Consider the following 24735-nt stretch of genomic DNA (forward strand, 5'->3'; position numbering starts at 1 on the left):
AGTGAGCTTTTCATGTGGTTGCTTCTCTAACATAATTGAGCTTTCCGCACAGATGTAACAGCCAGATTTCTCTCTGATGATTTTTCCTCTCTGGTTAATGAACAATATTTGCACTTTACCTTGCCTCTTTAGCTGTGAGCCAAGCCTGGCAAAGGATCTTTATCATTCTCACTTCACCTTCTTCATCTCTTAAACTCCTTCTATTCCTGAGCAGTTGCACTTTTCTTCCTGAGAAACACCATGTGTGCCTTGTTTGTCAACAATCCAAGTCTTTAATTATTTGATCTTGTGTTACTGATTTCAAACATATTGCTTTTTGAATCTTGATATAAGATAACCAGCTTGAACCTGGACAATCCAGACCACATGCTGTAATGGCAAAGTGATGCAATGCTGCCATCTAATGATCATATAATAATTTAGACCATGTGGAAAAAGTTGAAGAAAGAGCCTTTGTTTTATTCGTAATGTGCCTTTGACATGTTCTTCAATATCGTGCCATTCCAGCCTGCAGGCTCTGAGGAACAGAAGAAGGTGCACAAAGTTCTGTCATCAGGTGATCTGGGGAAAGTGGACACGCTGCGCAAGAACTCGCAGGATGGCAGGTTTGTTCCTCTCTTCACCTTTGCTGAAACCAATATTTTTTTCCCTTCATATTCATTTTGGCAGGCAGAATCAGCTCTTAATAAATCATCGAACGCTTATTTTGTTTTACTTTTGAACAGGGTTCGTGGTAAGATGCGTTTCTGGGGCAAGACCAAGTATGGAGACAAGAAGACATCCAGAGAAAAGCTGATTTGTGGGTCTGATTCCCTGGATGGAGACTATGGAGACACTGGGCCTTTACTCAGAGAGGGTGTGTGTTATCCAAAACCAAATACTGTACATTCATCTAAAGATCCTCCGTGTAGCACAGGTTAACAAGATGGAAAGGGCTGAGATAATGTCTCTTTAAAGGTTTGTATGATGCAGATCCTTGATGTTTTCATTACCCATCTGGATGTTCTAGCTTGTTGACGCAATCGCTCAGGAATGACTTGAGGGAATAAATATTTGAATTGTGCTTAAAGGTCAACGGTTAAGGTGACTGTAACTGCAAAAATGACATTTCTGGTCATAACTCTTCAAATCGTACACTAATTATTATGACAAAATTTTATACACTATGATGAAATGATAAAGAGATGGCATTTTACATCCAAAAGGCCAACCTCTACAATTCTGGAAGTAGTTCACTGTTCCTGTGTCTCAGTAATTTCAGTTCTGTGTGTTTGATTTTTGGTGGTTGCATTTCTCACTTCCTTAAAGTCTGCACCACTTACAGTGAATGAGCCTGAACAAACTGAAAATGGCTGAAATGTGACCGTGCTGATTGGTGGAGATCAACGGTTGTGAGGCAGCAGCTCTAGTTCGAGTAACAACAGTCTCATTTCAGCGCCACTGACTGGTTTTCTGTTTCACACAGCAGGTCAAGAAAACTTGTCCCCTCCCTGCAGTCCTGATCTGACGTTAGAGCGAGGGTTCCGGGACTTGAAAGAGAACAAGGAACCGTCTCCCAAGGTGAAGCGAAGGCGCAGCGTCAAGATCAGCAGTGTGGCTCTGGAGCCGGCCCAGTGGCAGAGTGACGCCCTGCAGATCCTCACCTGCACCAACGACTACAGGTGCATGAACGACTTCCTGATGAAGAAGGTACAGGAACACAGGCTACATCTGATTCCTCTCATACACGGGCAAAGATGTTGTCCATCTAATAGTTAATTATGATTTCATGCGTTTTCCAATTTTTTTTATCACAATGGAACATGTTGAAACTGTTGTTGTAAAGTTAACTGGTCTCATCATTCAGATCAGTGACTTGGACACAGAGGACAGCAAGAAGGACACCATGGTGGACGTTGTATTTAAAAAAGCTCTCAAAGAATTCCGTCTGAACATCTTCAACTCCTACTCAACAGCTCTGGCGGTATGTGATCATTACTTTTCCTTTTATTTGAGATGTTGTTTTAGAATCAAGCCAGTGCTCCTAATATTTCCTGAAATGAAGTGAACAGAGTGCCGCCGGAAAAGAGTCCTAAATCACAGAATCAAGTCAGCGTCGGGCCGGTACGTTCCTCGTCTCAAATTCAGTGGACTTTTTGGATGAGCTTTTAGTTAAATCCCTGAAATAAGGACAGTGCTTAACACCAGCTTCATGTATTCGGATGTTTGCTTCTTTGAAAAAAAACAAACATGTCAATAAATATTGCACTGCACTGAATGGTGGTTGCTAACGTGTCTAATTGCGGCTGCTGAGGTTGTTACGGACATGAAACACCCACAAAAAAAAAAAAAGTGAAACCTGTTGTGACGACACTGAGGTCACGCGTCTGTGTTTGTTCACAGCTTAACCTCAGCTTTGCTCTTCTATCTGTCAAATTTATGTTTCAAACAAAGTGGTGTTTGTTTGTCAGGACCGTGTTGTACTACAATTGTCATAAGCCTTTTATTTACTGTAGAGATTATTTTTAGCAGTAATCAAAAATCCAGAGTAAAAACCCCTTTGGATTTTGATGAAGGGAGCAAATGGTGACGCTAACCTGCGGGTTGGCCTACATAAACACCCCATCCTTGCAGCTCTGTAGAAGTACAACGTCTGAATCAAGCTCCGCTATTTTTCCATGTCAGTGATTCCATATAAACTCCAGATATTTTACTTCTCCCTTTAACCGCCCTCCACTCCTTCCCCAGATGGATGACGGTAAGAGCATCCGATACAAAGACCTCTACGCTCTGTTTGAGCACATCCTGGAGAAGACCATGCGTCAGGAGCAGAGGGACTGGAGCGAGTCTCCTGTCAAAGTGTGGGTCAACACATTTAAGGTCTTCCTGGATGAGTTCATGACTGAGTACAAGCCTCTGGACAGCACACTCAGCAAGGTGATGACACTGTGTGAGGTCTTGTTTTTCAACTGTTGAATTTATCGTTATTACTTTTTTGAATTCATGTTAGGGAATATATGACGTATGATATATGGGATATAGTGACACATCCGATGAATGAGTAACACATTCACTGTTCTCTTTTATTTACCACAGCAAATACCTAAACCTGAACGCAAGAAACGGAGGAAAAAAGACACAGACATTGTAAGCATCTTCATTCTCATCAAGTTCTTTGTTCCTCCCAGAACAAAGGCATCACCTTAAACCTCTTCCCCGCTTTGTAATCAGCTTCTCTAGTGGCTAAACCTAAATAAAAATGTACATGTAATTGTGGCTGTCAAGATGCAAGCGACCTCCAAATGAACCTGTGCTCTACTGCCCTCTGCAGGTAGAGGAGCATAACGGCCACATCTTCAAGTCCACCCAGTACAGCATCCCCACCTACTGTGAATACTGCTCATCACTCATCTGGATGATGGACCGCGCCTGTGTCTGCAAATGTGAGCATGCATGCAAACTCTCACACCAGGGTAACGACATGACATGACTTCAATTCACAGAACCTAGAAAAATTGTCTTGAATAGTTGCTTCGAAATGGTTGAGTGAACAATTTGCGGCCAAAATGAACAAACTTGCTTTGTTCGTAAGGCAGAAAGAAAGAAAGAAAGAAAGAAATGCTATCTTGCGTAGCATGGAAGCGGGTTAAGTCTTCAATTTACTCGTCAGTGTAAATTCAACACTTACCTATGAGCTGTGGTGAGTTACTGAAAGAATGAAGTTACTGGGACAAGCAGTCAACGTTGCTTCTCCCCGTTACATGGCCAGGGCTGGAACTGAAATGAAAAATGCCCTTTGCACCCTTTTAGTTCAGAATCCTGGTCACATTGTTCACCTATTCAACATGATGTGCCTAAAATTTACAAGAGCACATTACTTTATATTGCTGCATGAAAATCCAATTAGTCTTTCTTCCTGTTATACAGAAGCTGAAGAGTGATTACATCAGCTTGTACCAACCAACATTATCATGACATCCAGCTGTCAGTTAATCTTCAACACGAGCAGCATCCATCCGCTAAGACACCTCTGCTGGCTAATTAGCATCAACATTGTTTGCCGATGAGTCTTAAACTGTTCGCCAACTCAATCCCTGTTTTCTTCCCAGAAATATAACATGCAACCCCGCTGGCTGGAATGTATTCATGTTGATTAAAGCGGAATGTGTGACAGCTCCTGGTTATGATCTAATCATTTCACGGAGAACTGCTTCAGCAACTAAATGGGTTTCATTTCCCTGACTACTATTCCGTCAATGCATGCTGTAGGGGCCTCACATAGAATTATGTTATCACACATTGGACAGACCCAATTTTCAGCATTCCAGTACAATTCCTCCCAACATTATTTCCCACCTTTCTATAATGTTTCACTTAGAAATGCATCACCATCCAGCAGTTGGACGCTCTAGAAAGGCCTGATTTTAACTGATAAGTTTGATCAAGAGAGCTCCTCAGTTAGAAATGGCATTTAACAAGAAAACCTGGATTATCTCTGTTTGATGGTTTCACTTTGGGCCCTTTGGCCACTTTTCGTGAATATAATTCACTTCGATGAGTTAGTCAGACAAAACAATGAGCTTCTTTCTCCTCCTCGAGACTTACGGTGAGCGTAGCCCGTGTTGCGTCATTTCCTGCCTGTAATACTGTCGCTGTGTTGGTCGACTCTCTTTAAGCACCACTGTATACTACGTTTTGGTGTAATACACAGGTTTCTGTCACTTAAGTCTTTAGCAGGACTTTGCTCTGAAATTCCTCGTTCTATTTGTTATATTTGCCACAGGTCCTCTCATTCACCGTAGCACACTAGCTACGGCTGCTCTCTCTCTTTCTGCCTCTCCCCCCACCTCTCCCTCCCTCTCCTGCTCCATGTACCAGATGTTTAGTTACTCCTCTGCCTCCTTTAGTGTTAATGGTACGTGTAGTAAGTGTAGTTTGTTTGTAGTCCTGGAGGCGAGGCTTAGTGAGTTAGAGACCTGGCTCCGCACCATGGAAGCTAGCGCTAGTCCCTTAGCTTCAGGAGCTTCTCAGTCCACCTTAGCGGGCGCCGAGCCACCTAGCCTAACCATCACTAGCAGCTCCCGAGCAGCCGGAACTAGCCAGTTTTCTCTGGCCCGCTGCCCAATTTAGCGAGTGACGACATGTTTAGCCGCATGTGTTCATTCCATCGCTGGATCTCTAGGTGGTGCTTAGATAATGTGGCTTATATAGACAATTGGCGCTCCTTCTGGGGAAAGCCTGGTCTGATTCGGAGAGATGGCGTCCATCCTACTTTGGATGGTGCATCTCTCTTATCTAGGAACATAGGCCAATTTATTAGCCATACTAATCCCTGACAAGCACCCAGAGTTCAGACCAGCAGGCAAAGCTGCAGTTTAACACGCCCTCTGCTGGTTCCTTCGTGTTGTCACCCACCCAGCCTATAGAAAGTGTGTCTGCCCCGAGGCTACCCAGACTGCAAAGCAGAGAAACCACTCTTACTTGCTGTGGTGTATCGTCCTCCTGCACCTTATTCTGAGTTCTTAGAAGAATTCCCTGACTTTCTGTCTAACTTGGCATTGAACTCAGACAAAGTCATTATAGTGGGTGACTTTAATATCCATGTGGATGTCGCTGATGATTCTCTGGCCACTGCGTTTAAGTCGCTTCTTGATTCTGTTGGCTTCTGTCAGAGGGTAAACAAACCCACTCACACTTTTAATCACATCCTTGATTTAGTACTCACTTATGGAATAGAAGCTGACCTCATCGCAGTTCCTCCTCAGAACCCCGTCTTGTCTGATCACTCCTTAATTACATTTGAATTTACCCTAACAAATTATATCCTACCTGGGAAAAGGTCCCGCTTTCAGTAGATGTCTATCTGACACTGCTGTTTCTAGATTTAAGGAGCTTATTCCAGCAGAACTTGCTGCCACATCTTGCAGTAATATAAGCAGTTATGCTGATTCCATCCCCACCCAGGTAGACTATCTTGTGGACAGCACTGCAGCAGCACTCCTTGGGACACTTGATGCCATAGCTCCCCTGAAGAAGAAGGTTATCAACCAGAAAAGAATAGTTCCCTGGTACAGCCCAGAGCTGCGTGCCTTAAAACAGAAGACCAGACAATTGGAAAGGAAGACACATTCCAGCCAGCATGAGGAAGTCCGCCAAGCCTGGAAGAAGAGTTTATTAATATATAAAAAAGAACTCCGTAATGCTAGAAGTGCTTACTACTTGTCCCTGATAGAAAAGAATAAGAACAACTCCAGGTTCCTCTTCAACACCGTGGGCAGGCTCACCAAGAACCATAGTGCTGTTGAGCCATGCATCCCCCCAACTCTCAGCAGTAACGACTTCCTTTCTTTCTTTACTGAAAAGATTGTGAATATTAGAACGAAGATTGCCAGTAATGGAGGACAGACTACAGTCCGCATAGAAGCACCTCCCAGACTTGGTGCATACTTGGACAGCTTCTCCCCCATCGACCTGTCAGAATTAACTTCTGCAGTCACTTCCTCCAAGTCAGCCACTTGTCTGCTGGATCCCATCCCAACAAGCCTACTTAAGGATGCCTTCCCTCTAGTCAACACTTCTATATTAAATCAAATTAATCTTTCCTTAGTCACAGGTTATGTGCCACAGGCCTTTAAGGTGGCTGTCATTAAAAAAAACCTTCTCTTGACCCAGATGTGTTAGCCAACTATAGGCCTTTATCCAACCTCCCCTACATCTCCAAGATCCTTGAGAAGGTTGTCCTGGAGCAGCTACATGAACATCTGCACAGCAACGAGCTCTTTGAAGCCTTCCAGTCTGGATTCAGGGAACACCATAGCACTGAAACAGCACTGGTCAGAGTCTCTAATGATCTTCTTATAGCTTCAGACAGAGGTCTTGTCTCTGTGCTTGTCCTTTTGGACCTCAGTATTGCATTTGACACCATCGACCACAGCATCCTGCTACAGAGACTAGACCATGACATTGGGATTAAAGGAACTGCCCTAAAATGGTTTAAGTCATGCTTATCAGACAGGTTTCAGTTTGTTCATGTTAATAATGACTATTCAGAGAATAGCAGAGTTACATATGGTGTACCACAGGGTTCAGTTTTAGGACCGATTCTCTTCACTCTTTACATGCTCCAATTAGGTGACATAATACGGAAGCACTCGATCAACTTCCACTGTTATGCGGACGACACGCAACTTTACTTGTCGATGGAGCCAGACGACACAAGCCATTTTACTAATCTGCAAGACTGCCTAAAAGACATTAAATCCTGGATGTCTTCTAACTTCTTAATGCTCAATTCAGATAAAACTGAGGTCATCATGTTTGGACCTAAACACCACAGGGACACACTCTCTAATCGGATCACTCCTCTAGATGGCATCACCTTGACCCCGAGTACAACTGCAAGGAACCTTGGAGTCATTTTTAACCATGACCTTTCCTTCAGCTCCCACATAAAGCATGTGACTAGGACCGCCTTCTTCAATCTGCGAAGTATCGCTAAGATTAGGAATATCCTTTCCCAGAGTGATGCTGAAAAACTGGTGAATGCATTTATCACTTCTAGGCTGGACTACTGCAACTCTCTCTTGTCAGGATGTCCTAAATACTCTCTAAAGAGTCTCCAGCTGGTCCAGAACGCTGCAGCGAGGGTTTTGACGGGAGTTAAGAAGAGAGAACACATCTCTCCCACTTTAGCTTCTCTCCACTGGCTTCCTGCAGGATCTAGAATCGACTTCAAACTCCTTCTGCTGACTTATAAGGCTCTCAATGATAAAGCTCCATCCTATTTGAAAGAACTCATTAGTCCCTACTGTCCGACCAGAGCACTCCGCTCCCAGAATGCAGGTCTTTTAGTGATTCCAGGTATCTCTAAAAACAGACTGGGAGGTAGAGCCTTTAGTTTCTAAAGGAGAAACCTTCTGAGAAACCGGGCTCCTCTACTATGGAACCAGCTCTCTCCATGGGTCAGAGAGGCAGACACTTTAACTACATTTAAGTCCAGGCTTAAGACTTTCCTTTATGACAGAGCCTTCAGTTAGGACTGGTTCAGGTAGCTCTGAACCATTGATAGCTATGCTGCTATAGGTTTAGACTGCTGGGGGACACATCAGGTTACATGGAGCCTTTCCCTCCTCTCCTCTCCTCTCCCCCTCTCTCCTCCTCACCTCCCTGCACATTTTTGGAACTGTCATTACCATTACTTGTTGCACTTTGTAGTTTGGCCTTGGTGTCTCGCAGTCTCTCTGTGTTTCCACAGATCCACCAGAGCTCCAACCGCCGCCTGCATCACCCCCCCCCCACCCCCACCCCCCTTTATCCCCTACTATTACACCGGCCCACGCTCCCCTTCCATGAACCAGTCTGCCATCCAGTGAGGGGTCCCTCCTCTGTTGCTCACCCTGAGGTTTCTCAGATTTTTCCCTGTTAAAAGGGTTTTCTATGGAGTTTTTCCTCAGTCGATGTGAGGGTCTGAGGGCAGAGGATGTTGTTATGATGCCATGTGAAGCCCTTTGAGACAAACTGTTTGTGAAAACGGGCTCTACAAATAAAATTGCCTTGCCTTGCCTTCACATTCACGTGAATAAGTATATAGACCAGTCTAATAACACACACACACACACACACTCACACTGAGTCTGTGGCCTCTGAGCGCGCGCCCCACCCTGCCTCCCTCCCCAGCCCTAATCAGATTGTTTTCAACTGGACTCATGGGGTCTGCGTCTCTGCGTCTCCACAGTTGTCTCCACACAGTTTGTCCTTTCCTCACACAGGATGTTTTCTTCATGCCAGCCAACACTGCCTTGGTCTCTCAAACGCTTTCATCCAGTCTTTGTCTGCACGTCTGCTAAATAATGAGGAGACACTGTCTGTCTGTGGATAATGGGAATGACCAGTTTGATTTTTCTCGCTGTGTTCATCCAGTGTGCCGGTACGCCTGCCACCGAAAGTGCTGCCAAAAGATGACCACTAAGTGCAGTAAGAAGGTGAGTCGGCCATGTTGTGCGCACACACACACACACACTCACACACTAATGTCCCATGATATTAATTGTGTTACTGGTTGCGGTTTTATACAGTATTCTTGTTGTATATTATTACCAGTCTTTTACTTAAGTAGAAGTATATGTTTGCATTTACCTTTGTTTTTACGATTCCTGTATATATGCATTTGTGTGTACATGCACGGAAGTTTTTGAGCGTTTGTGATGTTTCTATCTATGTGCAGTTCGACCCAGAGCTCTCCTCCAGGCAGTTTGGTGTCGAGGTTTCTCGTCTGACCAACGATGAGCGCACGGTACCTTTAGTAGTTGAGAAGCTCATCAACTACATAGAGATGCACGGCCTCTACACCGAGGGAATATACCGAAAATCTGGATCCACCAATAAAATAAAAGAGCTGAAACAGGGACTTGACACAGGTAATTTTGAGAAACTACAGTTGAGCAATGACAGCTGAGAAACGCAGATGTGAATATCAAATATGGGTTCATTTGTTTCTGTATTCTCCCTGTGGTCACGCAGATGTGGACAACATGAATCTGGACGACTACAACATCCATGTCATCGCTAGTGTTTTCAAGCAGTGGCTGAGAGACCTGCCTAATCCCCTCATGACATTTGAGCTGTACGAGGAGTTTATACGTGCTATGGGTAAGAGGTCAACATGTTAAACCATACTTTGCACAAATATTGTTTTGGGTTGTTTTTTTTTGCCTTTCAAGTACTAAGAAATAGTTTCTTGAATTCACAAAGATTTTTTTTCCTCTCCTGGATTACTTGTTCGTGACTCCAGAATGTAGCAGTCGCCAGCCGTGTGTATTTTGCTTGAAGCTAATAACAGCTGACAGCACTAGAACTGTCCAAAAACATCAGTTTACAAACACTTTGGTGCATCATCCAGTATAATCCAGCCTTATGGTCAGTCATCCATAAACACTTTGATTTGAGCTAAAAAAATAACCTAGCAATGCTTGTGGGTATAGTAAAAGGGGTTATAGTTTAATTTAAGCTCAAATCAAAATGTTTGCAGATTATTGAGTGTACAGCTGGAGGAAGAAGGCGTGGGTTATGCCAGATGATGCGCTGAAGACAAAATAGATGTTTGTGGACAGTTTTGTGTATAGAAAAAAAAGTTGTCGTGACCTCAAGACACTTATTTGTAAAACTCCAAAGACAAAAGTGAAGTATTGCTTCACTGTGTTTGCTTTCTCCTGTCACAATAGATGGATATCGTCTGGTTAAATCTCACAAGATCATCATTTGATTCCGTGACTTGTGTTTTGTCTTGTGTGGGTGCAGGTTTGCAGGACAAAAAGGAAATGATCAGAGGCGTGTATTCAGTTATTGACCAGCTGAGCAGAACTCACCTGAATACCCTAGAACGACTCATATTCCATCTTGTCAGGTAATGAAACATTTGTTTCAACAGGAAATATGAATGTATTAACTTTTGATTCTGACTTTGAATTTGTGCGTTCAGAATTGCTTTGCAAGAGGAAACAAACCGTATGTCAGCGAATGCCTTGGCCATAGTTTTTGCTCCCTGTATCCTGCGATGCCCCGACACGATCGATCCACTGCAGAGCGTCCAGGACATTGGCAAGACAACCGCGTAAGAATGCACATCATTTCTATCTCACACATACTCTGCTTTCTTTTGGGGGAAAATGCAAGGTGCATACTGCGGTATTTGCATTTTAACTGTACAACTTAAATTAGGAAATATTTCCAGTGCCTCTGAAGTTTCTTCTGCTGCCTCTCCACAGGTGTGTCGAGCTAATCATTTGTGAACAGATGACGAAGTACAAAGTGCGACTGAAGGACATCAATACCCTGGAGTTTGCTGAAAATAAGGCCAAGTGCAGACTGACCCTCATTCGACGATCAATGGTACGATCAAATAATCATACCACAACCAGTCCCACTGTTGTCAGACTGTCACGTATACACCTTTAGTCAGATGACTCGTTCCTCCCCTGATTTCCGTCTTTCTAAGCTGTTTTTCTCCCTTCCAGATTCTCCCTAACATGTCCTTTCCTTTACCCAGAAACCTGTACTAATAGCTGTTAGATTTTTGAGCATAGCACGCACTATGGTATGTACACGCTCACCGTGAATTACACCCTCAAACCATCGTCCAGTCGTGATGCCTCATCTCTTCAAATGTTAATGTCCGTCTTCTCCATTCCTAAAGCATGAGTTCACCTGGTCACTTCAGTTTTGCGCCTCTTCTCTTTTCTCTTCTCCATCCATGTCTGTGTGTTAGGATGTTATTGTTTCATGTGGATTAAATTGATACCTAATTAACATAATGCAATGTTGCAATTGATTAGTATCTACATGATGGCATGTATGTACAGTGGACACACCCAGCATATTGTTTTTCAACGTTTTGATGGTACACTGAATTGTGAAGTAGAAAGGTGCCTCTTTCATTCTCCGGAGCTCAATACTTCTGTTTCTGCTCAAGAAAATAGAGATGACCAGGTCTGACACTCCTGCTAGCTTGGACTGTTGCCTTCTAGCTCCTGATTTTCAAAAGCAGGCTCCTTGAGCCCATGATGATGTATTTTGACAGTTGCTTCCCTCCTTTGAAACTCCAGAATGCAGGAAGAACCTGCCACAAACATTTAACGTGTCACTCCACAGCAACCAACTACAAACAACAACAAACACATCAACAATATCTGTTTAGAAACTCTCCAATGCATCGTCCCTGAAACAAAAAGTATAACCCTCCTAGTTCATGGCTCAGAAAGGTGTGTCATTAGCCTCAAGCTAAATATATATAACTGGCTCTTTCTGTATTCTTGAGTCACAAGTAAGTGGTGAAACAATGTTGTAATGAGCTCCAAACAATTTTTTGTGAGTACTTGACAGGCAAAATACAATTTCTGGATGAAGTATCACTGAAAGACTATGACGGACAAAAAGAAGAGATACACAACTGAGGTCTTTACCTCCTGCTAGACAGCCTGTCAGTGTCACACTAGCAGCTGGTTTGGATCAACGGTCACGTCAATGAGATCGATCAGAGGCATGAATGATGTCGTCGTACAACAGTCTTTTTACTTCATGTTTGAACATGTTCTGTTCCTCTCGGTCCCAGTCATGTCAAAATCACTTGTTTCACTCAAAACTGTGCAGTACTCTGCCAAGTCTCCAATCAGTGCTCCATTTTTCTGTATTTTACCATTTGTGTCAGCAGAGGGCGCTGCTGTCCAGCAAAACTGCATAATGTGTCTGCCACTGAGCTGCGGGAAACAATATTCATAATTTGTGGCATTGACAGACTAGGCACTGCATCACTAAGAGCCTTAAAGTGACCTATAATGTTTTCCTACTCATGCTTTTTTATGTTTTCCCTCTTTCATTTGCACTATGCAGCCAGTTACGGCTAAAAAGGTAATATTTGTGTAAAATTGTTCTTTTTCTTTGGTTTGGATGAGACTTTAAGTTGTCCTGTACCTTAAGCTTCCTCATATTCTGGCATTGCATGTGACCAAAGGTAACATCTGCCTTTGATTTGTTTCCCAGGGAAAAGGTCATGTACAGCGACTGAGCTACCACACACCTTCACCTCCAGTTAGTCCACGGCTACCCCCGACAACAGATGTCGTGATAGAAGAGAGTGAGGGTGACGAGGGAGCGGACTCGTTTGTCGAAGTGTCTGACCATCAGCAGGCAGCCATGCAGCAGGAAGAGAGAGTGTTGACTGAGCAAATTGAAAGCCTCCAAAAAGAGAAGTAAACACTGTTACCACAGCTAAAAAATGTTCTAACCATAGACAGTAACTCGGAATTAGAAGGCAACACAGCTATTTTGAAGAATGTCAGCACTGAATTTAGTGTGTATATTCGTACTGTAAACTGTTGAATGATGTTTGCTTTTACAGAGAGGAGTTGACCTTTGAGATGCTGACTCTGGAGCCACGAGCATCAGATGATGAGACTCTGGAGTCTGAGGCCTCAATCGGTACTGCTGACAGTTCTGAAAATCTCAATGTGGACTCTGAGGGAACCATTTCTGATTTTTCTGGTATGTCAAAGCATCTAAATAATGTTGTAACCTGATCTCGGAGCAAAAACATAAAATGAGAAAGCAAAGAAATGTATGTCTTTGTCTTCACTTGCAGAGAGAGGTCCAGGTTTGACTTCCCCCTGGTCTCGGAGATCTGATGGGAAGAGCCCGCGACGGCGCGTTCTTAGACGACAACCTGACTCGTTGGACTCGGTAGACTCCTTCTCCAGCGTTTCCTCCTACTCCTCCTCATCACACTTCCACCCATCTCCCTCCTCCGTCTCAGCCACCAGCCGCGGCTTTCGTTTCCACTCCAAATCTGCCTCCTTAGGCCCAGGTGCAGCCCAGGCCCTGAGTGCCCCTCCAGCCCCCTGCTCCGACAGCCTAGACAGTAGTCCAACAGCAGAGCTGGAGGGCGCTTATGATGAAAGGCCCCAGTTCACCAGCCGAGGCACCTTCAATCCAGAAAAAGGCAAACAGAAACTAAGGGGGGGCAAACATTCATCCCAGAGGCACACCAGAGATGGCAGTGGCCATGGGAGGGACCCACCAGATATACCGCAGCAGCTGGTATTGTATGGCAGTAATGAATTTATGGTATGAAGGACGCCCACACATCTCCATTCTACTCCCTGGCTGGCTGATAAGTTGTCAGTACAAGGTAATGTGATGTCGACAGGTCTCCACTCATCAAAGCACCCTTGCTTAGCCTTTCTGTTTCAAAATTGACAAAGAACTGTCCCCAAGTGCCACGTACAGATTTTCCACCATCACACGGGGGAAGATGTTTTGCAGAGGTACAAAAATGAGTGGAAGAGCTCCTCCTCTGTGGACAGAACAGCCACCCAAGCTCTCACAGTGCCTTGGCAGCTCTCAACTCAGACCCACGAGGAGACGCACGGAGAAGGAGGACAGTATAAAGGGAATGTTGGAATATGCAAATGACCACTCAGAATCAGGGAATGCTCCAGGGCTGGAAAGCTGCAGAAGCATTGTTCTACAACGAATCAAAAGAAACCAGACGACGTCAGGAGTCACTGATGTTGCATCGAACTTAGAGCTCACAATTATTAGCTGCTTTATGAGTTTACAGTTCATAACAAGTGTAAACAGTGGTTGCTCTGTTATTACAAATTTATTTTTCCCTGATGTTTATTTAATAAATTTTAATGTCACAGAAATTCTTTTTAGCATATAATATACAGGTATAAATACTGTACAAAGCCGGAACACCAGCATTCGCTGGGTAGAAGTCAAATATTTATCTTTTCTTTCTCTTTTTTTTTTTTTAATATCTTGGACAGAATTTGGGCTTTGTGTGCGCGCGTGCGCGTGTAGGCATGCGCGCATGCGCGTGCCAAGCACTCATGAGTGACTTGTACATATGTGTGAGACAGAGAAAACCACTTCCTGTGTTTTGTGCTGCTTTTTCCCTCTGCAAGAGGAAGTACCGCCATCAAAGGGACCAATCAGCTGGTGTGTATTCCAGCCCAGGGGTTCCGAGCTCTGCAAAGAGTGTCGGACGTGTATAAAATCTCTGCATTCACTGCTTGACAGCCATACAAACAATTGTAATGTACAGTACAGTTCATATGTACAGTAGAGTGAACAAAAATGCCATTCTGTTCTTGAACAACCATTGCTGCACCTCATTACCAATCCCCCTCCCCACCTCCTGTTGTCTGTTTGCTCAATAGCAACCAAGCAAGACCATAAAACCATCATGTCTTCTGTCCTTATTACTGGTTATTACTGGTACGTGCGCTCCAAGAGTTCTCATCCATGTTTCAGGATAAATGGATTTATGCCAAAGAAGCAACAATTTCACTGTATCAGTCCTCCTTGTCAGCCATGTTCAGAGGAATCATGTTTTCAGGGCCATTTCTTGTGAATGTTCACTTGGACTGAGTGATGTAGTGGTTAGATTTTAGAGGTCAAAGGTCACTGTTACCTCACAAAAAAACATTTTTGGCTTTAGCTCAAGAATTCAGTGCTGAATTGTTAAAAAAAAAAAAATCAACAAATATCTAAAAGGATGAGATGATGGAAGTGTACCAAAGGTCAATGAGTGTCATTCATGAATGTCCTTCCACTCCTAGGACCATTTTATCCCTCAATTTAGTCTTAAAAGCTGGAAAGAAGGTCTGATGGATGAGTGCAACTCATCCTCTTGAACTCTGTGTTGTACCTCCTTGTAGCTATAAATCAAGCAGGCTTTTACTGACTTAAATGCAACAAGAGATACACGCTTGATGTCACGCATGACTTCCTGTCTATCATACTAAATAGAGGGATCAAGAAGTTCTATAGTGTGTAAGAACAAATTTGTGTGCGGGAACACTTTATGAATGAGGCCCAGCGTCTTGTGACTGTTATGTCCATTATCAAACACCGTAGCTCACCTATAGAATGTGGTACATTTAATAACGCTTATTAAATTCTTTCAAATTCATCTCTACATATATCATGTACAGACATGGAGGCATGAGGTTTGAATTGTTGCAAACTACAGTAGATTGAAACACTCTTGATTTGACTTTTTTTAAACCACTTGTAATAATTAATTGTCAAAATGAATCTTTTGTCATTGTTGACCCTCTAATCTGGATGGAGAAACTGCCCTTAAAGATAATTGAGTGTCTTTTGAATCTTTTCTGTCTCAAATGCATTTAATTTTAAATACTCACACAGAAGATGGTTGTGATCATCAGTTTCAAACATTGCAGATGTGTTGAATGTGAAATTATACAAAAATCGGCTTTGGCCTTTACATAAATAACAAAATAAAACAAAGATGGGACTGGTAAATTCCATTCATCCGCATTTGTGATGAGAAAACTGGTTTACAAAACAAACAGGTTTACTTCACAATTTGACAATTTTAATACTCAAAGAAACTCAAAATATTCTCTAAATTCACGTCTGAATCTGGTGATATTTGGAGTCCCCTATGCCCTCCTGAGCTTATTTATGTGAAAATAACGTGAAGAAATCAGCACGTTCACAAGGACTCCAAAACCGCCCCTAGCTAAGACAACATAATGGGAAGGACAGGGGACAACCTCCGGTGACGCAGCAAACTCTGGCGCATGCGCAGACACTTTACAGCGCCATCAGGAGCATCGGCCGCCTCCGGGGAGACAGAAACTGCCGTTTTGTTTATCTCGCACAACGAAAGTGTTTCTCTATCATGTCGGGATATGACAGTAATCCATTCGTCGACCCAGTGGACGTCAACCCCTTCCAGGTAAGCTTGTCCTGTGCTGGGAAGGGTTGTCTTCGTGGTGGAAGCCTGTCAGAGAGATACGCTGTCACCGAAAACCTGTTTGGTTGGTTGCTGGGTTTGGCCTCAACATTTCCTGACGAAGAAGGGACAATACTATTGATTCCGACACATTGTAGTCCAAGCGCAGAGTCCTTTACTGAGGTAAACTTGGGAGCGACGTGTGAAAGGTGAGCTGTTACCTGTGCAGGTAAGCAGACCCAGGAACAGGTGTCTGCTGGTACTTGGCCGTCCACCGTGGCTCCTCCTCACCTCGCCATTGATAGCCCGGCTAAACACTCGCCTGAACTCGCTCTACTAGCGGAAATGCTGGGGTGAGTGAGTCCTCGCTGTGTTTCTGGAAAGGTGTTTTTGGTGACCACGTCCTCCTGGTATCAGTTCCTTCAGCTCTTGGCAGTGTTAGAGTTGGTGCCATGCGTGTAGGTCCCGCGTCTTTCCCAACCGAACTTGTTTGTTATAACTTGATAAACTGTGTATTAAGCCAAGTCTCCATTATTGAGAGCAGTCAGCATCCAAGCTGCTCTTCCTGGACTCCCTATGATCCATCCAGATAGTGAGCGCCAGCCTCACAGACGTGTGTGAGCTAACCATCCCTACAGTGTAATCCTGTCATGCTTGATTTCCAGGATGCCTCTATCACTCAAGCCACCAGCGGGACCACTGAAAGCATCAACGACTTGAACCCCTTCTCTGTAGCTGAAATGGTGAGTCTCTTTGGTTTAGTCCCATTGCTGTGTGCATTCAAACCTTAAATCTACTATATTACCTACAAATAATTGTAATTGCTTCTGTTGCGCTCCACAGAGAGACCACTCCGACACGACCATCCCCGTCTCTGCCGTCTCATCTCAGCCTGCCATACTGCAGACCTCTGTGGAGCAGAGTGCACAAGTGAGTGAGTCAGACACACAGAGGAGACAAATTAAGAGGTGTGGAATTACGTTCAGGCCATTTTGAACATCACTCTAGATTAACTGACTCCAGTGTGATTGTCTGGGAGTTTATGGTGGCTTGGCATGCCCAGATCAAGAGCTGAGGCCGACAAGTATTCACCGACAATAAGTCGCAGGTTAGAGCTTCATGAATTTTTCGATGTAGTCTTTGATCACCACCAGGGATTTGCAGCCATTTCTTAACTTATTCTTTCATCAGAGTATTCTATTTTTATTAGTCCTAGAGCTTGATGGTAGGATCTGCAGCCTCAACATAAAGGTGGATCCTCTCTGGGCTGGTGCAGACTGAGATGGGGTCATGGGAATGCCTCAGCTCATGGCCTCAGGGTGTGAGACTTCAGCCCCTGACTGTGGACGTGTACGCATGAATGTATTCAGTATATCTTCCTCTAGGCTTCAGCAGCTGCTGGTCATGCTAACCTGGTCAAACAGCAGGAGGAGCTGGAGAGGAGAGCAGCTGAGCTGGATAGGAAGGAGCAGGAACTCCAGAACAGGAGCTCACGAGCTGTGGACCCTAACGGTACGTAGCTGCACTCCTGGTTGTTATTCTTAGAAGCCACTGTCTCTTATCCCTCTACAATTCCAAGCTGAATAAACTGTGAATATTTGACCGTCAGCCAAAGAGAACAATTGGCCACCGCTTCCGTCATTCTTCCCTGTGAAGCCGTGCTTCTACCAGGATTTTGAGCAGGAAATCCCAGAGGAGTACCGCCGGATCTGTAAGAGAATGTACTACCTCTGGATGTGTAAGTACCTGCGTGCAGAACGTCCTCTGAACACTCTCACAAGACAGATCAAAGCGATGATGTCATTTCATGCCTTCATCATTCTTCTCTGATGTGTTAGAGCTGAAACACAATTCAGTGATACACTTTTTTGTCAGATACAGTATATTTATTAAGAATACTCTAAAAACATTTACATCAATTCAAAATTGAATCCACCGAGTGGCATGGCTCAGAGGTCGAGTGGCCGTCTAGCAACTCAAGGGTCGCTGGTTCGATCCTCACCTCCACCGGTGACCGTGTGCAAGTATCCTTGAGCGAAACACTGATCTTCTAATTGCTCCTGATGGCCCTGTGACGGACTGGTGACCCGTCCAGGGTGAGTCTCAACAGATAAACGTTATAGAAAATAGATGGATGATGGAAACATAAAAAAAATTGAATCCAGTAAAGGGCATCTGAAAATCCCTGACGGTTCTGGGTGACCTCACTTCCTGATATCATGAAATCATGAACATGCCTTCGGTTGCTTTTTGAATTCAAGGTTTAGCATATAACATGCCCACATTAAAGACTACAGAGGAGATCCAAAGGTTTCCAAAACTGCTGAGACCCAGAGAACTCCCCGGAGCTTTAATAAGTATGGGTTTCATTTTGTTGTGCGTCACTGGTGTCATAGCATCATGTTCTTGTTGTAACAACGTTCAACACATTTAGTTGCAGTCTGATTGTTTTGATGGCTTACGTTCCTGGCAGCTACTCATTTGAATGAAATCATGCGAGTATCTCAACTGCACAACCTCGTGCAGGTCCATCATCGACAGTGTGGACATTGTCTTTGACGGTGTCCAATATTGCTCCACTGTCAGTTTATTGGTTGTCTCTGTCCAGTCCACAGTGTCACGCTCTTCCTCAACGTGTTTGCCTGCCTGGCCTACTTCACAGCAGACTCTCAGTACGGGGTAGACTTCGGTCTGTCCATCCTCTGGTTCATCCTCTTCACCCCTGTGGCCTTCATCTGCTGGTACAGGCCCGTCTACAAGGCCTTCAGGTACACAGCACTCGCTTACCAGCTGGTGAAAGGTTTTGTTCCTCTCAGTTGCTTTGTATATTTGCCGTCCTCCCCAGATCCAGACAAGACTGATCCACTACTGTTCACTGTGCTAAGCTAACTAGCAGTCACCAGGGTATCTGTTTACTTGTCTGGCTCTGCTGAGGATGGAGAATAAGCTCATCTCCCAAAAAGTTGGTGTGTTTCTCGGAGTTACCAGGAGTAAAATGTGCGGAACAGAGATTCTCTGTTGGTATGTACAGGTGACTGTTGTGTTTCTCTGGTCTGGGGCGACCTCTGTCATATTAGCTGACATTACTACATGTGTACTTCTGGACTAGGGGGCATCAGTTGGCTCATGGTCTCCTGACTCATTTCCCTGACCAAGCAAGTAGATCTTCCACGTCAAACTAATGGATAACGTTGTCCTTTGTGTGTCTGTCCTCCCTTCTAGGTCTGACAGCTCCTTCAGCTTCTTCTTCTTCTTCTTCGTCTTTTTCTTCCAAGTGGCCGTGTACATCATCCAGACGGTGGGCATCCCCAAGTGGGGGAACAGGTCAGCCAACGTCTTGAAAGTGCATGTTGCGTGAAAGTGTGGTGTTTGTCATGGCAAACGTGGGTTGATATAGAATGAAGCTGTCCATTCTGCTTTGGGTAGATTCCTAGTACACGTGGGTATGCACGGGTCAGTGTGTGTCTTCGTTTACCATTTGTGTGTGTGTGTGTGTGTGTGTTTGGGCCTGTATCTCCTCTCTTGCATCTCTTTGACAGATTCCTGCTGCCCTAACTTGTCTGGGGTGCTGCTTTGTAAGTGTATGGATCTTTTCTCTTTGGAGTTCTTTCTACTTCATGTAGTCATTCAAGTGTGGTGCTTCTCTTCTGGTCACTGGGGCAGATTAGTCTTTCTTATTAACCCAGTAATTTGCAGTACTATTGTTGAGTGATGACTAATATTTATGGAACTCACTCAGTGACATGTTTCTATATCTGTTGTTGACAGTGGATGGATATCATCCATCAGCATGATCGGCACAAACTTGCCGGTGGCTGTGGTGATGATGGTGGTGGCCGGCTTCTTCACTGTAAACGCTGTCTTGGCCGTCATCCTCCTGAAAATGGTAACCTTGTATAACACTTTACTTCGTTAATGATAATCCCGATTTATGTTACAGCTGCCTAGTCTGCAGACAACCCAGATAATAAACCAGCCAAGTGGAATGAACTTTGATTCTGCTATTTTTCAATGAATAGCAGTCAACAAATATCACATATTTACAGCACAAGTAAATGACAGGCTTGTAATTAAAGTAGCTTAAAACGGAAAGCCAAACATGACACATCACGCAGAAATGAATACGCTTCTTCTCAGTGTGACCTCATTTTGACTCCTCGATGATTCATAGAGGGAAACATAACCAATTAGAGCATAAACGGCACATACAGTATGCGGATTAAGAAAGTGATACTAGTATGTCATGCACTTAAAATCCCAAAGGTTAATGAACTATTTGTTTTGAGATTCGAGCACCTGACAACACACTCGGTTGGAATGAAAACCTGCTGCCACACGGCCCTTGACTGGATCAGTTTGACACCACTGTTCTAAACTGACCGTAGGTGTGACTGTGAGTGTGAATGGTTGTCTGTCTCTATGTGTTGGTCCTGTGATGGACTGGTGACCTGTCCAGGGTGAACCCCGCCTCTCACCTGAAGACTGCTGGGATAGGCTCCAGCCCCCCGCCACCCTTAACAGGATTAGCAGTAGAAAATGGATGGATGGATTTCCCCCCCATCCGTCACACTGAAACCATGAAGACCTTTTCACCGTTGACTCAAATTATGAAAGAATCAGCTGATTGATGGTAGATGAATTGTTTACAGGGACACACACACTGCCAGCAAAATGACTGGTTTCACTACCATAATGTGATTTGGTCTGATAACATCATAACACAACATGTGGACTGTCTTCAGGGGGGCATGATTAAATCCACCTTCATTAGCAGAGAGCTGACCAGAAGCAGTCAGTTCAGCCAGTGTAAGTCTCTGTCATGCAGGGCTATTGGCTAATCAGTGCTCATCAATGTAAATGTGAGTCAATATCCCCCCCCCCCCAACACACACACACACACACACACACACACACACACTTAGTGTTTCGGTATTCCTCTATGTCCTTTCTCACAGAAATGTGTAAAAATGCAGAAGCTAACAGCACTTTGACTCCTGTCCTCCAGTCTCGGCCTGTCAGACTGAGACAGCGTCAGGCTGCAGCTTTATACCCTGGTGACAACGTTGTTGGTCATCATACCAGGAACATTAATTAATCTGGCATGATGGAAACAGAACCCTCAGTCAGGCTGGAATCTCCTGTCCTCCTGGACTCTTGTTTTCAATAAGGAGAGTTTTTAGACATAGATTTAAAAAATACTTTCAGTTGTGTTAAATCATTGATTCAACCAAAAATTTAAACTTCAGTCTTCTTTTTAGAGACATTCCAACTCGTGGTGAGGATAATTGTTGCATGATGTTTTGTTTTTTGTTTTTTTAAGACAATTATAGAGTGACAATGTGGTACCATGGCAACTATAGAAAGCCCATTCCCAGGCTGCTCATTCCAGATAGGATTATACACGTCATTACTCAAATTTATCAAAATAAGAGCATTCCATTTAAGGCTTTTTTGGGGGGAAAGTTTTATTTGCAGAAGCTCTGAAGACAACAGCAAAACTGCAGCAGTACAAATGGCTGTCCAGCCCTGGGAGATCGCGGCCGGCTAGTGTTCTAGCTTGCAGTCAGAAAAATGTGTGTCTGTGGCCTGAGTTGTACAGGAGCCAGCAAACACAATTTTGCACTCTTTGCATGCCTTAAATGTGCAGCTTAATTAGATTTGTAAGACATGCTCTCGTCCTAATCAGTGTTCATCCTCCCAACCAGGTCCACTCCAAGTACAGGAGGACAGGGGCCAGCTTCAGTAAGGCCCAGCAGGAGTTCTCCCAGGGCGTCCTGACCAATCGATCCTTCCAGACTGCAGCAACTGGAGCCGCCACCTCAGCCGCTCAAGGAGCATTTGGCAGGAACCAGGGAAACTAGACCTTCCCTCCATCCTGTGGGCCTCAGACTAGTCCTTGATTGCTGTAATTATTTATTATAATGGCCAAAAACATAATCAGAAACCATCATGTCACTTTATGTTTGTGATTTTTGTTCCAACAAGTCCGACTAGGTGAGGCGTCCCACTTGGTGAGGCGTCCCACTTGGTGAGGCGTCCCACTTGGTGAGGCGTCCCACTAGGTGAGGCGTCCCACAAGGTGAGCCACTAGGTGAGGCGTCCCACTTGTCTTTCTTGCATGTTTTTGGTACAGAAGACAAACCCCAGGTCTTAGACAAGCATGATGACTGGCGCATCTTGGTTGTAAATGCACTCATCACAAGCCTCAGCAGTATACAGCATGTGGATCATGATCAATCAGACATGGAGGCAGGATGCACGGGAGGAAATGTACAGCAGCACACCTCAAAATAACCACCATAATGCTTTTGATACTAGAGGTAAGAATGCTGGTGGTGTGGGATTCCTTCCCGATAATGTATGTCTAGATTATTTGTGTCAGAAAGTAAAGTTTTACACGCTTCTACAAATGTTACTACTACTAGTACTACTAGTACTACTACTACGAAATTCCAATGATTTCTCAGGCTTCGCTGCAGAGGGAACTGCATCCAAGCCTAATCCAAGTAAACTGAGTCCTGCTAAATGTTCTGCTACAACAGCGACTGCTGCAGCTGCAATGTCAGTCTGGTTTTTGTAATTGTGCACTTGTGAAGCTGACAAGTAATGCAGGGTGGAGGGATGAAGTCTTTTCTTTGAATGTTTTAATCAGCTTCCTGGTTCAGATGAAGTGAGCGACGGTTGAATGAAGGCATGGGTTCACTTGGGCAATGCATTTTTGATTCGTTGTTGATTGGGAAGATTTCCACACTGTTCAGTTACGGAGCCTCGAAAGGCCGGGTGAGGTTGATAGATGTAATGTCATTGAGAGAGTGCATTAATGAGCAGACAGAACACTACTTATCAGTTGGTTGTGTTACTGAATAGATTGTACCCTCTAGCAGTTCCTACCTGTTAGATATTTTCATGTTTTTACTGATGAATATACACTACTGGTCAAAAATAGTTGTCATCTCCCAGGTGCCTCTAGTTTTTGTTGAGATGCGACAGCTAGCTGTCCGAGTGTATCCCTGTGGTCAGACCAGACACATTCTCTAGGCTAGCGGTCTTTCCTCATCTGTCAGGCCTGCAGCTCTCAGGCTGCTGTCTCCGAGCTGCCATCCTTTGAGCGGCTCATCGAGCAGCTGCTGGCTTGTCTGAGGGCTGAGTCATTGCTTTAGGTCTGCTAGCCTCGTTCCTGTCACTTTGGTGTAGGAAACTGTCCTCGCCGATGGGAGGGATACACAGGCAGCCAGATTTTAATGTTTAATGGAGTCTCTGTCTTTAACAGGCCAGGAGGAAACAAGAATGCATGAAACTGTCTGCTGTGAAATATTGTCCAAATAATCCTTCTGAGGTTGTAGGCTTTTAAATGCACAGGAAACTTGAGCACCTGAAGGAATTGCTGACAGCCCATAAAACTTCTTTGTATCACTTAGTTTTTGCTGACACTTTCTCATTCGTTTAACTTCTTGCAGTTTCCATTTTAGCATTGGTGGTTATTCTTTGGGTCTTGTACTGCTTAGGTTTTAATACAGACTGGAGGAATGCTGCTGATGTAAATGTTTTTGACCAGTAATATGTATGTAAATAAATACACTGTAAAATGTTACTGTAACTCTGAAAGACTGTTCAGGTGTGCCTTTATTGAATGTAACAAACCTGCTAATTTTTGTATGGGGTCTTTGGCACAAAACTGTTGGCATCATGTCTGATTTTGTCAGTCAGAATTGTTTTAAGCTGTTTCCATTTGCTCTGAATATGTTTTAAGGTGTGGTGTGAATGTATATATTGGTTATCTCTATTTAAAGTAAATTTACTGGAGGGGCTCTGTTGGAAATTTATTCTTAACATTCAATAAATTGTTCTCTTTTGAAAGTTGGATGGTATCATTGTTGCTCCTGGGGTTCCTGGTTGTTCTATCAGCAGCTGTATGTGTGGTGGTGAAAAGCACCATCTTGTGGCCAGCAGGTGTTACTACAACTCATACAGCCTTTGAAGCTACCGTCACATTGTTCTGTTTACACACCGGACTGAACTGTTACATTGGATTTCCTTCCCAGTCAAAAATGTATTTTTTTTAGAGCCCGAGCACTCGACGGAGCGAGGGCCCTCTTGTTTTGCAAGAGATTGTTATTCTCTGTCTCTTCTAGATTTAATCCCCTTTTTGAGGCCTTTCTTATGTTTGAAAATGCGCACGATTTTGCTCATAAATTGGGCGTGCGTGAAACTGATGTATGTTAAATGTGTCACACATGGGTTTCTAGAAACACCTCAACAGCGTCCCCTAGAAGCAAAAAAAAAAAAAAAATCACAAAGTTTCACTTGCATGCATGAAAATTGGTATGCTCATACAGTAGGACAAGACCTTCAAAAGTGCGCACTTGGACTGTGCTGTCAAACCAAATGGAAATCTGATATTTTGAAGTGAAATTAACATTTCTTGCAATTTCATTGGTTGTACTTTTAACAAACTCCTCCTCATCCTCGGATTTCATCATTTCATTACTAAACCC

At 43.9% G+C, this 24735-nt stretch overlaps 2 protein-coding genes across 14 annotated transcripts in view; both read left to right on the forward strand.

The window, feature by feature from the left end:
• Window positions 1–15739, forward strand: part of myo9aa (myosin IXAa) — a 107798-nt gene extending 92059 nt beyond the window's left edge. For 3 of the 11 annotated variants that reach the window (XM_086226741.1, XM_086226806.1, XM_086226778.1), the window contains 18 exons: window positions 508–605; window positions 726–856; window positions 1466–1689; window positions 1847–1963; window positions 2728–2916; window positions 3076–3126; window positions 3311–3422; window positions 8899–8960; window positions 9203–9395; window positions 9499–9627; window positions 10276–10381; window positions 10457–10588; window positions 10743–10866; window positions 11024–11071; window positions 12364–12381; window positions 12514–12722; window positions 12872–13014; window positions 13112–15738. In XM_086226741.1, the coding sequence (XP_086082867.1) occupies window positions 508–605; window positions 726–856; window positions 1466–1689; window positions 1847–1963; window positions 2728–2916; window positions 3076–3126; window positions 3311–3422; window positions 8899–8960; window positions 9203–9395; window positions 9499–9627; window positions 10276–10381; window positions 10457–10588; window positions 10743–10866; window positions 11024–11071; window positions 12364–12381; window positions 12514–12722; window positions 12872–13014; window positions 13112–13599 (2574 nt within the window). In that variant the 3' untranslated portion in view covers window positions 13600–15738. Of the gene's footprint in view, window positions 1–507; window positions 606–725; window positions 857–1465; window positions 1690–1846; window positions 1964–2727; window positions 2917–3075; window positions 3127–3310; window positions 3423–8898; window positions 8961–9202; window positions 9396–9498; window positions 9628–10275; window positions 10382–10456; window positions 10589–10742; window positions 10867–11023; window positions 11072–12363; window positions 12382–12513; window positions 12723–12871; window positions 13015–13111 lie in introns of all 11 variants that reach the window. The other 8 variants (XM_086226800.1, XM_086226750.1, XM_086226760.1 and 5 more) reach the window with 8 other exon arrangements.
• A 332-nt stretch (window positions 15740–16071) lies between these two features.
• scamp2l (secretory carrier membrane protein 2, like) lies at window positions 16072–24079 on the forward strand. 3 transcript variants are annotated; one of them, XM_086226832.1, is made up of 9 exons: window positions 16072–16243; window positions 16906–16983; window positions 17084–17170; window positions 17626–17752; window positions 17850–17978; window positions 18849–19008; window positions 19463–19564; window positions 20009–20126; window positions 21946–24079. In XM_086226832.1, exons 1-9 carry the CDS (start codon window positions 16187–16189, stop codon window positions 22099–22101), a joined length of 1014 nt encoding a protein of 337 aa, XP_086082958.1. In that variant the 5' UTR covers window positions 16072–16186; the 3' UTR covers window positions 22102–24079. The 3 variants fall into 3 exon arrangements, with proteins under 3 accessions (XP_086082958.1, XP_086082976.1, XP_086082968.1); XM_086226850.1 differs by lacking the exon at window positions 21946–24079 and adding an exon at window positions 19780–19815 and having other exon boundaries at window positions 20009–20106; XM_086226842.1 differs by lacking the exon at window positions 16072–16243 and adding an exon at window positions 16269–16593.
• The last annotated feature ends 656 nt before the right edge of the window (window positions 24080–24735 follow it).

Source organism: Aulostomus chinensis, chromosome 2 (genome assembly GCF_037954235.1).
Source record: "Aulostomus chinensis isolate RoL2024-O1b breed Wild chromosome 2, RoL_Achi_v1.0, whole genome shotgun sequence".
Taxonomy (NCBI): Eukaryota; Metazoa; Chordata; class Actinopteri; order Syngnathiformes; family Aulostomidae; genus Aulostomus; species Aulostomus chinensis.